Below are 11,148 nucleotides of genomic sequence, written 5' to 3'. Positions count from 1 at the left end.
GAGATCGAGGGAGTGAGGGAGAGAGAGTGTGTGTGTGTGTGTGTGTGTGTGTGTGTGTGTGTGTGTGTGTGTGTGTGTGTGTGTGTGTGTGTGTGTGTGTGTGTGTGTGTGTGTGTGTGTGTGTGTGTGTGTGTGTGTGTGTGTGTGTGTGTGTGAATGTCTGAAGAGTACTCGGGTCCAGCGCGAGCGTTTTTTATTTACTTGATCCAAACATTAATTAATGCACTTTAACTCAAAAAGTATCTTAAGTGAATAAGAAATGAAGTGCACTAAGTTAGATTTACGAAAAAGTTACAATTATGGAGATAATAAAGGAATTCCACACGTCACCTACTGGGCGCTAAAACTCACATAGCGTCGAAGGTTTGGGGTCGAAGCTGATCGAACATTGAAACAATTTAAGGACCAACAGGGCCTTAAAAAGTACGTAAGCATGAACATACAGCAACATAATATATATATCCATGCATTATTAACATCTAAAAGTAATATAAAGCCTTAGATTACATAAAATATCTCGTGCACTCAATCAATCTGAAAATAGATTTTATGCGGGATAAAAACATGGCCGCCGCTCAGATGTAAATAAGCTGTTCGTGTCGTCTGCTAAGGCGCAGAAAGTTTGTAAAGGCAAAAGTCTAGGGCACTAAAAGTGCACATTGTCACACAAACACGGGTACATACGAATGTAGACTAACATTAATGTTGCGGTGAGTACGCAAAACGTGTTTGTTCTCTCCTCTGTTGAAGCTGTGAGACATAATGATAAATGCTATTCCGACTTGGTCGTGTGACTGAGTTTTCTTGCACACTCGATTAGCAGATGTCTAACTCAGCCTGACGGCTTCGTTAGACAATCAACGTAATCTCGTGTGGAAGAAAACGTCTGTCACACGCCCAAGTCTGAATAGCAGGTAATGTCACTTCACATCTGAAGCCGTTTAGTTCTGTAAAGGATTAACAATAACAAAGCCCATGAGGACCACCAATCAAAACTCAAAGAAGATACAGAGTGTGGGTTGATGGGGACTATGTATAAATACTGCAGGCAATGAAGACCCGGCACATCGCTTCAGCCGCTCTACAGATTCCATTCCGCCATTTTGATTCTACAGAACGCGAACAGCAAGCTTCCAAGGTAAGGAATCATATCTCTGTCTTCACGCTATCTGTCTGTTTCTGTCTGTCTGTTTCTCTGTCGGTCTGTTTCTCTGTCTGTCTGTTTGTTTCTCTGTCGCTCTGTTTCTCTGTCTGTTTCTCTGTCTGTCTGTTTCTCTGTCTGTCTGTTTCTCTGTCTGTCTGTTTCTCTGTCTGTCTGTTTCTCTGTCTGTCTGTTTCTCTGTCTGTCTACTTCTCTGTCTGTCTGTTTCTCTGTCGGTCTGTTTCTCTGTCTGTCTGTTTCTCTGTCTGTCTGTTTCTCTGTCTGTCTGTTTCTTTGTTCGTCTGTTTCTCTGTCTGTCTGTTTCTCTGTCTGTCTGTTTCTCTGTCTGTCTGTTTCTCTGTCTGTTTCTCTGTCTGTCTGTTTCTCTGTCTGTCTGTTTCTCTGTCTGTCTGTTTCTTTGTTCGTCTGTTTGTCTGTTTGTCTGTTTCTCTGTCTGTCTGTTTCTCTGTCTGTCTGTTTTTCTGTCTGTGTGTTTCTTTGTCCGTCTGTTTCTCTGTCTGTCTGCTTCTCTGTCTGTCTGTTTCTCTGTCGGTGTGTTTCTCTGTCTGTCTGTTTCTCTGTCTGTCTGTTTCTCTCTCTGTCTGTTTCTCTCTCTGTCTGCTTCTCTGTCTGTCTGTTTCTCTGTCTGTCTGTTTCTTTGTTCCTCTGTTTCTCTGTCTGTCTGTTTCTCTGTCTGTCTGTTTCTCTGTCTGTCTGTTTCTCTGTCTGTCTGTTTCTCTGTCTGTCTGTTTCTCTGTCTGTCTGTTTCTCTGTCTGTCTGTTTCTTCCTCTGTTTCTCTGTCTGTCTGTTTCTCTGTCTGTCTGTTTCTCTGTCTGTCTGTTTCTCTCTCTGTCTGTTTTTCTGTCTGTCTGTTTCTCTGTCGGTCTGTTTCTCTGTCAGTCTGTTTCTCTGTCGGTCTGTTTCTCTGTCGGTCTGTTTCTCTGTTTTTCTGTCTGTCTGTTTCTCTGTCTGTCTGTTTCTCTGTCTGTCTGTTTCTCTGTCTGTCTGTTTCTCTGTCTGTCTGTTTCTCTGTCTGTCTGTTTCTTTGTCCGTCTGTTTCTCTGTCGGTCTCTTTCTCTGTCGGTCTGTTTCCCTGTCTGTCTGTTTCTCTGTCTGTCTGCTTCTCTGTCTGTCTGCTTCTCTGTCGGTCTGTTTCTCCGTCTGTCTGTTTCTCTGTCTGTCTGTTTCTCTGTCGGTCTGTTTCTTTGTCCGTCTGTTTCTCTGTCGGTCTGCTTCTCTGTCTGTCTGTTTCTCTGTCTGTCTGTTTCTCTGTCGGTCTGTTTCTTTGTCCGTCTGTTTCTCTGTCTGTCTGCTTCTCTGTCTGTCTGTTTCTCTGTCTGTCTGTTTCTCTGTCGGTCTGTCTCTTTGTCCGTCTGTTTCTCTGTCTGTCTGCTTCTCTGTCGGTGTGTTTCTCTGTCGGTCTGTTTCTCTGTTGGTCTGTTTCTCTGTTTGTCTGTCTGTCTGTTTCTCTGTCTGTCTGTGTCTCTGTCTGTCTGTTTCTCTGTCTGTCTGTTTCTCTGGCTGTCTGTTTCTCTGTCTGTCTGTTTCTCTGTCTGTTTCTCTGACTGTCTGTTTCTCTGTCTGTCTGTTTCTCTGTCTCTCTGTTTCTCTGTCTGTTTCTCTGTCTGTCTGTTTCTCTGTCTGTCTGCTTCTCTGTCCGTCTGTTTCTCTGTCTGTCTGCTTCTCTGTCTGTCTGCTTCTCTGTCTGTCTGTTTCTCTGTCTGTCTGTTTCTCTGTCTGTGTGTTTCTTTGTCCGTCTGTTTCTCTGTCTGTCTTTTTCTTTGCCTGTTTTTCTGTCTGTATCTCTGTCTCTCTGTCTGTCTCTATGTCGTCTATATGTCTCTCTGTCTGTCTGTTTCTCTGTCTGTCTGTTTCTCTGTCTGTCTGTTTCTCTGTCTGTCTGTTTCTCTGTCTGTCTGTTTCTCTGTCTGTCTGTTTCTCTGTCGGTCTGTTTCTCTGTCTGTCTGTTTCTCTGTCTGTCTGTTTCTCTGTCTGTTTCTCTCTCTGTCTGTCTGTTTCTCTGTCTGTCTCTTTCTCTGTCTGTCTGTTTCTCTGTCTGTCTGCTTCTCTGTCTGTCTGCTTCTCTGTCGGTGTGCTTCTCTGTCGGTGTGTTTCTCTGTCTGTCTGTTTCTCTGTCTGTCTGTTTCTCTGTCTGTCTGTTTCTCTGTCGGTCTGTTTCTCTGTCAGTCTGCTTCTCTGTCTGTCTGCTTCTCTGTCAGTGTGTTTCTTTGTCTGTCTGTTTCTCTGTCTGTCTGTTTCTCTGTCTGTCTGTTTCTCTGTCTGTCTGTTTCTCTGTCTGTCTGTTTCTCTGTCTATCTGTTTCTCTGTCTGTCTGTTTCTCTGTCTGTCTGCTTCTCTGTCTGTCTGTTTTTTGTTTGTCTGTTTCTCTGTCTGTCTGTTTCTCTGTCTGTCTGTTTCTCTGTATGTCTGTTTCTCTGTCTGTCTGTTTCTCTGTCTGTCTTTTTCTTTGCCTGTTTTTCTGTCTGTATCTCTGTCTCTCTGTCTGTCTCTATGTCGTCTATATGTCTCTCTGTCTGTCTGTTTCTCTGTCTGTCTGTTTCTCTGTCTGTCTGTTTCTCTGTCTGTCTGTTTCTCTGTCTGTCTGTTTCTCTGTCTGTCTGTTTCTCTGTCGGTCTGTTTCTCTGTCTGTCTGTTTCTCTGTCTGTCTGTTTCTCTGTCGGTCTGCTTCTCTGTCTGTCTGTTTCTCTGTCGGTCTGTTTCTCTGTCTGTCTGTTTCTCTGTCTGTCTGTTTCTCTGTCTGTCTGTTTCTCTGTCTGTCTGTTTCTCTGTCTGTCTGCTTCTCTGTCTGTCTGCTTCTCTGTCGGTGTGTTTCTCTGTCGGTCTGTTTCTTTGTCCGTCTGTTTCTCTGTCTGTCTGCTTCTCTGTTGATGAATTTCTCTGTCGGTCTGTTTCTCTGTCGGTCTGTTTCTTTGTTCGTCTGTTTCTCTGTCTAACTGTTTCTCTGTCTGTTTCTCTGTCTGTCTGTATGTTTCTCTGTCTGTTTCTCTGTCTGTCTGTTTCTTTGTTCGTCTGTTTCTCTGTCTGTCTGTTTCTCTGTCTGTTTCTCTGTCTGTCTGTTTCTTTGTTCGTCTGTTTCTCTGTCTGTCTGTTTCTCTGTCTGTTTCTCTGTCTGTCTGTTTCTCTCTCTGTCTGTTTCTTTGTTCATCTGTTTCTCTGTCTGTCTGTTTCTCTGTCTGTCTGCTTCTCTCTCTGTCTGTTTCTCTGTCTGTCTGCTTCTCTGTCTGTCTGTTTTTCTGTCTGTCTGCTTCTCTGTCTGTCTGTTTTTCTGTCTGTCTGTTTCTCTGTCGGTCTGTTTCTTTGTCCGTCTGTTTCTCTGTCTGTCTGCTTCTCTGTCGGTGTGTTTCTCTGTTTGTCTGTCTGTCTGTTTCTCTGTCTGTCTGTTTCTCTGTCTGTCTGTTTCTTTGTTCATCTGTTTCTCTGTCTGTCTGTTTCTCTGTCTGTCTGTTTCTTTGTTCATCTGTTTCTCTCTCTGTCTGCTTCTCTGTCTGTCTGTTATTTTGTTTGTCTGTTTCTCTGTCTGTCTGTATCTCTGTCTGTTTCTCTGTCTGTCTGTTTCTCTGTCTGTCTGTTTCTCTGTCTGTCTGCTTCTCTGTCTGTCTGCTTCTCTGTCGGTCTGTTTCTCTGTCTGTCTGTTTCTTTGTCCGTCTGTTTCTCTGTCTTTCTGCTTCTCTGTCGGTGTGTTTCTCTGTCGGTCTGTTTCTCTGTTTGTCTGTTTGTCTGTTTCTCTGTCTGTCTGTGTCTCTGTCTGTCTGTTTCTCTGTCTGTCTGTTTTCTGTCTGTCTGTTTCTTTGTTCGTCTGTTTCTCTCTCTGTCTGTCTGTTTCTCTGTCTGTCTGTTTCTCTGTCTGTCTGCTTCTCTCTCTGTCTGTTTCTCTGTCTGTCTGCTTCTCTGTCTGTCTGTTTTTCTGTCTGTCTGTTTCTCTGTCGGTCTGTTTCTTTGTCCGTCTGTTTCTCTGTCTGTCTGCTTCTCTGTCGGTGTGTTTCTCTGTTTGTCTGTCTGTCTGTTTCTCTGTCTGTCTGTTTCTCTGTCTGTCTGTTTCTCTGTCTGTCTGTTTCTTTGTTCGTCTGTTTCTCTGTCTGTCTGTTTCTCTGTCTGTCTGTTTCTTTGTTCGTCTGTTTCTCTGTTTGTCTGTTTCTCTGTCTGTCTGTTTCTCTGTCTGTCTGTTTCTCTGTCTGTCTGTTTCTCTCTCTGTCTGCTTCTCTGTCTGTCTGTTTTCTGTCTGTCTGTTTCTCTGTCTGTCTGCTTCTCTGTCTGTCTGTTTCTCTGTCTGTCTGTTTCTCTGTCTGTCTGTTTCTCTGTCTGTCTGTTTCTCTGTCTGTCTCTTTCTCTGTCTGTCTGCTTCTCTGTCTGTCTGTTTCTCTGTCTGTCTGCTTCTCTGTCTGTCTGCTTCTCTGTCTGTCTGCTTCTCTGTCTGTCTGTTTCTCTGTCTGTCTGTTACTCTGTCTGTTTCTCTCTCTGTCTGTCTGTTTCTCTGTCTGTCTGTTTCTCTGTCTGTCTGTTTCTCTGTCTGTCTGTTTTTCTGTCTGTCTCTTTCTCTGTCTGTCTGCTTCTCTGTCAGTCTGTTTCTCTGTCTGTCTGTTTCTCTGTCTGTCTGCTTCTCTGTCCGTCTGTTTCTCTGTCTGTCTGTTTCTCTGTCTGTCTGTTTCTCTGTCTGTCTGTTTCTTTGTTCATCTGTTTCTCTGTCTGTCTGTTTCTCTGTCTGTCTGTTTCTCTCTCTGTCTGTTTCTCTGTCTGTCTGTTTTCTGTCTGTCTGTTTCTCTGTCTGTCTGTTTCTCTGTCTGTCTGTTTCTCTGTCAGTCTGTTTCTTTGTTCATCTGTTTCTTTGTTCGTCTGTTTCTCTGTCTGTCTGTTTCTCTGTCTGTCTGTTTCTCTGTCTGTCTGTTTCTTTGTTCATCTGTTTCTCTGTCTGTCTGTTTCTCTGTCTGTCTGTTTCTCTGTCTGTCTGTTTCTTTGTTCATCTGTTTCTCTCTCTGTCTGCTTCTCTGTCTGTCTGTTTTTCTGTCTGTCTGTTTCTCTGTCGGTCTGTTTCTTTGTCCGTCTGTTTTTCTGTCTGTCTGCTTCTCTGTTGGTGTGTTTCTCTGTTTGTCTGTCTGTCTGTTTCTCTGTCTGTCTGTTTCTCTGTCTGTCTGTTTCTCTCTCTGTCTGCTTCTCTGTCTGTCTGTTTTCTGTCTGTCTGCTTCTCTGTCTGTCTGTTTCTTTGTTCATCTGTTTCTCTGTCTGTCTGTTTCTCTGTCTGTCTGTTTCTTTGTTCATCTGTTTCTCTCTCTGTCTGCTTCTCTGTCTGTCTGTTTCTCTGTCTGTCTGCTTCTCTGTCTGTCTGTTTCTCTGTCTGTCTGTTTCTCTGTCTGTCTGTTTCTCTGTCTGTCTGTTTCTTTGTCTGTCTGTTTCTCTGTCTGTATGTTTCTCTGTCTGTTTCTCTGTCTGTCTGTTTCTTTGTCTGTCTGTTTCTCTGTCTGTCTGCTTCTCTGTCCGTCTGTTTCTCTGTCTGTCTGCTTCTCTGTCTGTCTGCTTCTCTGTCGGTGTGTTTCTCTGTCGGTCTGTTTCTTTGTCCGTCTGTTTCTCTGTCTGTCTGCTTCTCTGTCGGTGTGTTTCTCTGTCGGTCTGTTTCTCTGTTTGTCTGTTTGTCTGTTTCTCTGTCTGTCTGTGTCTCTGTCTGTCTGTTTCTCTGTCTGTCTGTTTTCTGTCTGTCTGTTTCTTTGTTCGTCTGTTTCTCTGTCTGTCTGTTTCTCTGTCTGTCTGTTTCTCTGTCTGTCTGTTTCTTTGTTCGTCTGTTTCTCTGTCTGTCTGTTTCTCTGTCTGTTTCTCTGTCTGTCTGTTTCTCTGTCTGTCTGCTTCTCTGTCTGTCTGTTTTTCTGTCTGTCTGTTTCTCTGTCGGTCTGTTTCTTTGTCCGTCTGTTTCTCTGTCTGTCTGCTTCTCTTTCGGTGTGTTTCTCTGTTTGTCTGTCTGTCTGTTTCTCTGTCTGTCTGTTTCTCTGTCTGTCTGTTTCTCTGTCTGTCTGTTTCTCTGTCTGTCTGCTTCTCTGTCTGTCTGTTTTTTGTTTGTCTGTTTCTGTGTCTGTCTGTTTCTCTGTCTTTTTCTTTGCCTGTTTTTCTGTCTGTATCTCTGTCTCTCTGTCTGTCTCTATGTCGTCTATATGTCTCTCTGTCTGTCTGTTTCTCTGTCTGTCTGCTTCTCTGTCTGTCTGTTTCTCTGTCTGTCTGTTACTCTGTCTTTTTCTCTCTCTGTCTGTCTGTTTCTCTGTCTGTCTGCTTCTCTGTCTGTCTGTTTCTCTGTCTGTCTGTTACTCTGTCTGTTTCTCTCTCTGTCTGTCTGTTTCTCTGTCTGTCTGTTTCTCTGTCTGTCTGTTTCTCTGTCTGTCTGTGTCTCTGTCTGTCTTTTTCTCTGTCTGTCTGTTTCTCTGTCGGTCTGTTTCTCTGTCTGTCTGTTTCTCTGTCTGTCTGTTTCTCTGTCTGTCTGTTTCTTTGTTCGTCTGTTTGTCTGTTTGTCTGTTTCTCTGTCTGTCTGTTATTTTGTTCGTCTGTTTCTCTGTCTGTCTGTTTCTCTGTCTGTCTGCTTCTCTGTCTGTCTGTTCTCTGTCTGTCTGTTTCTCTGTCTGTCTGTTTCTCTGTCTGTCTGTTTCTCTGTCTGTCTGTTTCTCTGTCTGTCTGTTTCTCTGTCTGTCTGTTTCTCTGTCTGTCTGTTTCTCTGTCTGTCTGCTTCTCTGTCTGTCTGTTTCCCTGTCTGTCTGCTTTTCTGTCTGTCTGTTTCTCTGTCTGTCTGTTTCTCTGTCTGTCTGTTTCTCTGTCTGTCTGTTTCTCTGTCTGTCTGTTTCTCTCTCTGTCTGTCTGTTTCTCTGTCTGTCTGTTTCTCTGTCTGTCTGTTTCTCTGTCTGTCTGTTTCTCTGTCTGTCTGCTTCTCTGTCTGTCTGCTTCTCTGTCTGTCTGCTTCTCTGTCGGTGTGCTTCTCTGTCGGTGTGTTTCTCTGTCTGTCTGTTTCTCTGTCGGTCTGTTTCTCTGTCAGTCTGCTTCTCTGTCTGTCTGCTTCTCTGTCTGTCTGCTTCTCTGTCAGTGTGTTTCTCTGTCTGTCTGTTTCTCTGTCTGTCTGTTTCTCTGTCTGTCTGTTTCTCTGTCTGTCTGTTTCTCTGTCTGTCTGTTTCTCTGTCTGTCTGTTTCTCTGTCTGTTTGTTTCTCTGTCTTTTTCTTTGCCTGTTTTTCTGTCTGTATCTCTGTCTGTCTGTTTCTCTGTCTGTCTGTTTCTCTGTCTGTCTGCTTCTCTGTCTGTCTGTTTTTTGTTTGTCTGTTTCTGTGTCTGTCTGTTTCTCTGTCTTTTTCTTTGCCTGTTTTTCTGTCTGTATCTCTGTCTCTCTGTCTGTCTCTATGTCGTCTATATGTCTCTCTGTCTGTCTGTTTCTCTGTCTGTCTGTTTCTCTGTCTGTCTGTTTCTCTGTCTGTCTGTTTATCTGTCTGTCTGTTTCTCTGTGTGTCTGCTTCTCTGTCTGTCTGCTTCTCTGTCTGTCTGCTTCTCTGTCGGTGTGTTTCTCTGTCTGTCTGTTTCTCTGTCTGTCTCTTTCTCTGTCTGTCTGTTTCTCTGTCTGTCTGTTTCTCTGTCTGTCTGTTTCTCTGTCTGTCTGTTTCTCTGTCTGTCTGTTTCTCTGTCTGTCTGCTTCTCTGTCTGTCTGTTTTTCTGTCTGTCTGTTTCTCTGTCGGTCTGTTTCTTTGTCCGTCTGTTTCTCTGTCTGTCTGCTTCTCTGTCGGTGTGTTTCTCTGTTTGTCTGTCTGTCTGTTTCTCTGTCTGTCTGTTTCTCTGTCTGTCTGTTTCTCTCTCTGTCTGCTTCTCTGTCTGTCTGTTTCTTTGTTCGTCTGTTTCTCTGTCTGTCTGTTTCTCTGTCTGTCTGTTTCTTTGTTCGTCTGTTTCTCTGTTTGTCTGTTTCTCTGTCTGTCTGTTATTTTGTTCGTCTGTTTCTCTGTCTGTCTGTTTCTCTCTCTGTCTGCTTCTCTGTCTGTCTGTTCTCTGTCTGTCTGTTTCTCTGTCTGTCTGTTTCTCTGTCTGTCTGTTTCTCTGTCTGTCTGTTTCTCTGTCTGTTTCTCTCTCTGTCTGTCTGTTTCTCTGTCTGTCTCTTTCTCTGTCTGTCTGTTTCTCTGTCTGTCTTTTTCTCTGTCTGTCTTTTTCTCTGTCTGTCTGCTTCTCTGTCGGTGTGCTTCTCTGTCGGTGTGTTTCTCTGTCTGTCTGTTTCTCTGTCGGTCTGTTTCTCTGTCAGTCTGCTTCTCTGTCTGTCTGCTTCTCTGTCAGTCTGTTTCTCTGTCTGTCTGTTTCTCTGTCTGTCTGCTTCTCTGTCCGTCTGTTTCTCTGTCTGTCTGTTTCTCTGTCTGTCTGTTTCTCTGTCTGTCTGTTTCTCTGTCTGTCTGTTTCTCTGTCTGTCTGCTTCTCTGTCTGTCTGTTTTTTGTTTGTCTGTTTCTCTGTCTGTCTGTTTCTCTGTATGTCTGTTTCTCTGTCTGTCTGTTTCTCTGTCTGTCTTTTTCTTTGCCTGTTTTTCTGTCTGTATCTCTGTCTCTCTGTCTGTCTCTATGTCGTCTATATGTCTCTCTGTCTGTCTGTTTCTCTGTCTGTCTGTTTCTCTGTCTGTCTGGTTCTCTGTCTGTCTGTTTCTCTGTCTGTCTGTTTCTCTGTCTGTCTGTTTCTCTGTCGGTCTGTTTCTCTGTCTGTCTGTTTCTCTGTCTGTCTGTTTCTCTGTCTGTCTGTTTCTTTGTCTGTTTCTCTCTCTGTCTGTCTGTTTCTCTGTCTGTCTGTTTCTCTCTCTGTCTGTCTGTTTCTCTGTCTGTCTGTTTCTCTGTCTGTCTCTTTCTCTGTCTGTCTGTTTCTCTGTCTGTCTTTTTCTCTGTCTGTCTGCTTCTCTGTCTGTCTGCTTCTCTGTCTGTCTGCTTCTCTGTCTGTCTGCTTCTCTGTCGGTGTGTTTCTCTGTCTGTCTGTTTCTCTGTCTGTCTGTTTCTTTGTCTGTCTGTTTCTCTGTCGGTGTGTTTCTCTGTCGGTCTGTTTCTCTGTTTGTCTGTTTGTCTGTTTCTCTGTCTGTCTGTTTCTCTGTCTGTCTGTTTCTCTGTCTGTCTGTTTTTCTGTCTGTCTGTTTCTCTGTCTGTTTCTCTGTGGGTGTGTTTCTCTGTCGGTCTGTTTCTCTGTCTGTCTGTTTCTCTGTTGGTCTGTTTCTCTGTCTGTCTGTTTCTCTGTCTGTTTCTCTGTGGGTGTGCTACTCTGTCTGTCTGTTTCTCTGTCTGTCTGTTTCTCTGTCTGTCTGTTTCTCTGTCTGTCTGTTTCTCTGTCTGTCTGTTTCTCTGTCTGTCTGTTTCTCTGTCGGTCTGTTTCTCTGTCTGTCTGTTTCTCTGTCTGTCTGTTTCTCTGTCTGTCTGTTTCTTTGTCTGTTTCTCTCTCTGTCTGTCTGTTTCTCTGTCTGTCTGTTTCTCTCTCTGTCTGTCTGTTTCTCTGTCTGTCTGTTTCTCTGTCTGTCTCTTTCTCTGTCTGTCTGTTTCTCTGTCTGTCTTTTTCTCTGTCTGTCTGCTTCTCTGTCTGTCTGCTTCTCTGTCTGTCTGTTTCTCTGTCTGTCTGTTTCTCTGTCTGTCTGTTTCTCTGTCTGTCTGTTTCTCTGTCTGTCTGTTTCTCTGTCTGTCTGTTTCTCTGTCTGTCTGTTTTTCTGTCTGTCTGTTTCTCTGTCTGTTTCTCTGTGGGTGTGTTTCTCTGTCGGTCTGTTTCTCTGTCTGTCTTTTTCTCTGTTGGTCTGTTTCTCTGTCTGTCTGTTTCTCTGTCTGTTTCTCTCTCTGTCTGTCTGTTTCTCTGTCTGTCTGTTTCTCTGTCTGTCTGTTTCTCTGTCTGTCTGTTTCTCTGTCTGTCTGTTTCTCTGTCTGTCTGTTTCTCTGTCTGTCTGTTTCTCTGTCTGTCTTTTTCTCTGTTGGTCTGTTTCTCTGTCTGTCTGTTTCTCTGTCTGTTTCTCTGTGGGTGTGTTACTCTGTCTGTCTGTT

General features: G+C 43.9%; 1 protein-coding gene across 1 annotated transcript in view; it reads left to right on the top strand.

Moving 5' to 3' along the window:
* Nucleotides 1-1,030: 1,030 nt before the first annotated feature.
* LOC138955157 (uncharacterized) overlaps nucleotides 1,031-11,148 on the top strand; it is a 19,482-nt gene continuing 9,364 nt past the window's right edge. The window contains exon 1 of the mRNA XM_070326820.1: nucleotides 1,031-1,138. Coding sequence (XP_070182921.1) covers nucleotides 1,052-1,138 — 87 coding nt within the window. The 5' untranslated portion in view covers nucleotides 1,031-1,051. The remainder of the gene's footprint in view (nucleotides 1,139-11,148) is intronic.

The sequence above is a fragment of the Littorina saxatilis genome, unplaced genomic scaffold (genome assembly GCF_037325665.1).
Source record: "Littorina saxatilis isolate snail1 unplaced genomic scaffold, US_GU_Lsax_2.0 scaffold_369, whole genome shotgun sequence".
Taxonomy (NCBI): Eukaryota; Metazoa; Mollusca; class Gastropoda; order Littorinimorpha; family Littorinidae; genus Littorina; species Littorina saxatilis.
This window is presented reverse-complemented; position numbering and strand designations above follow the sequence as displayed.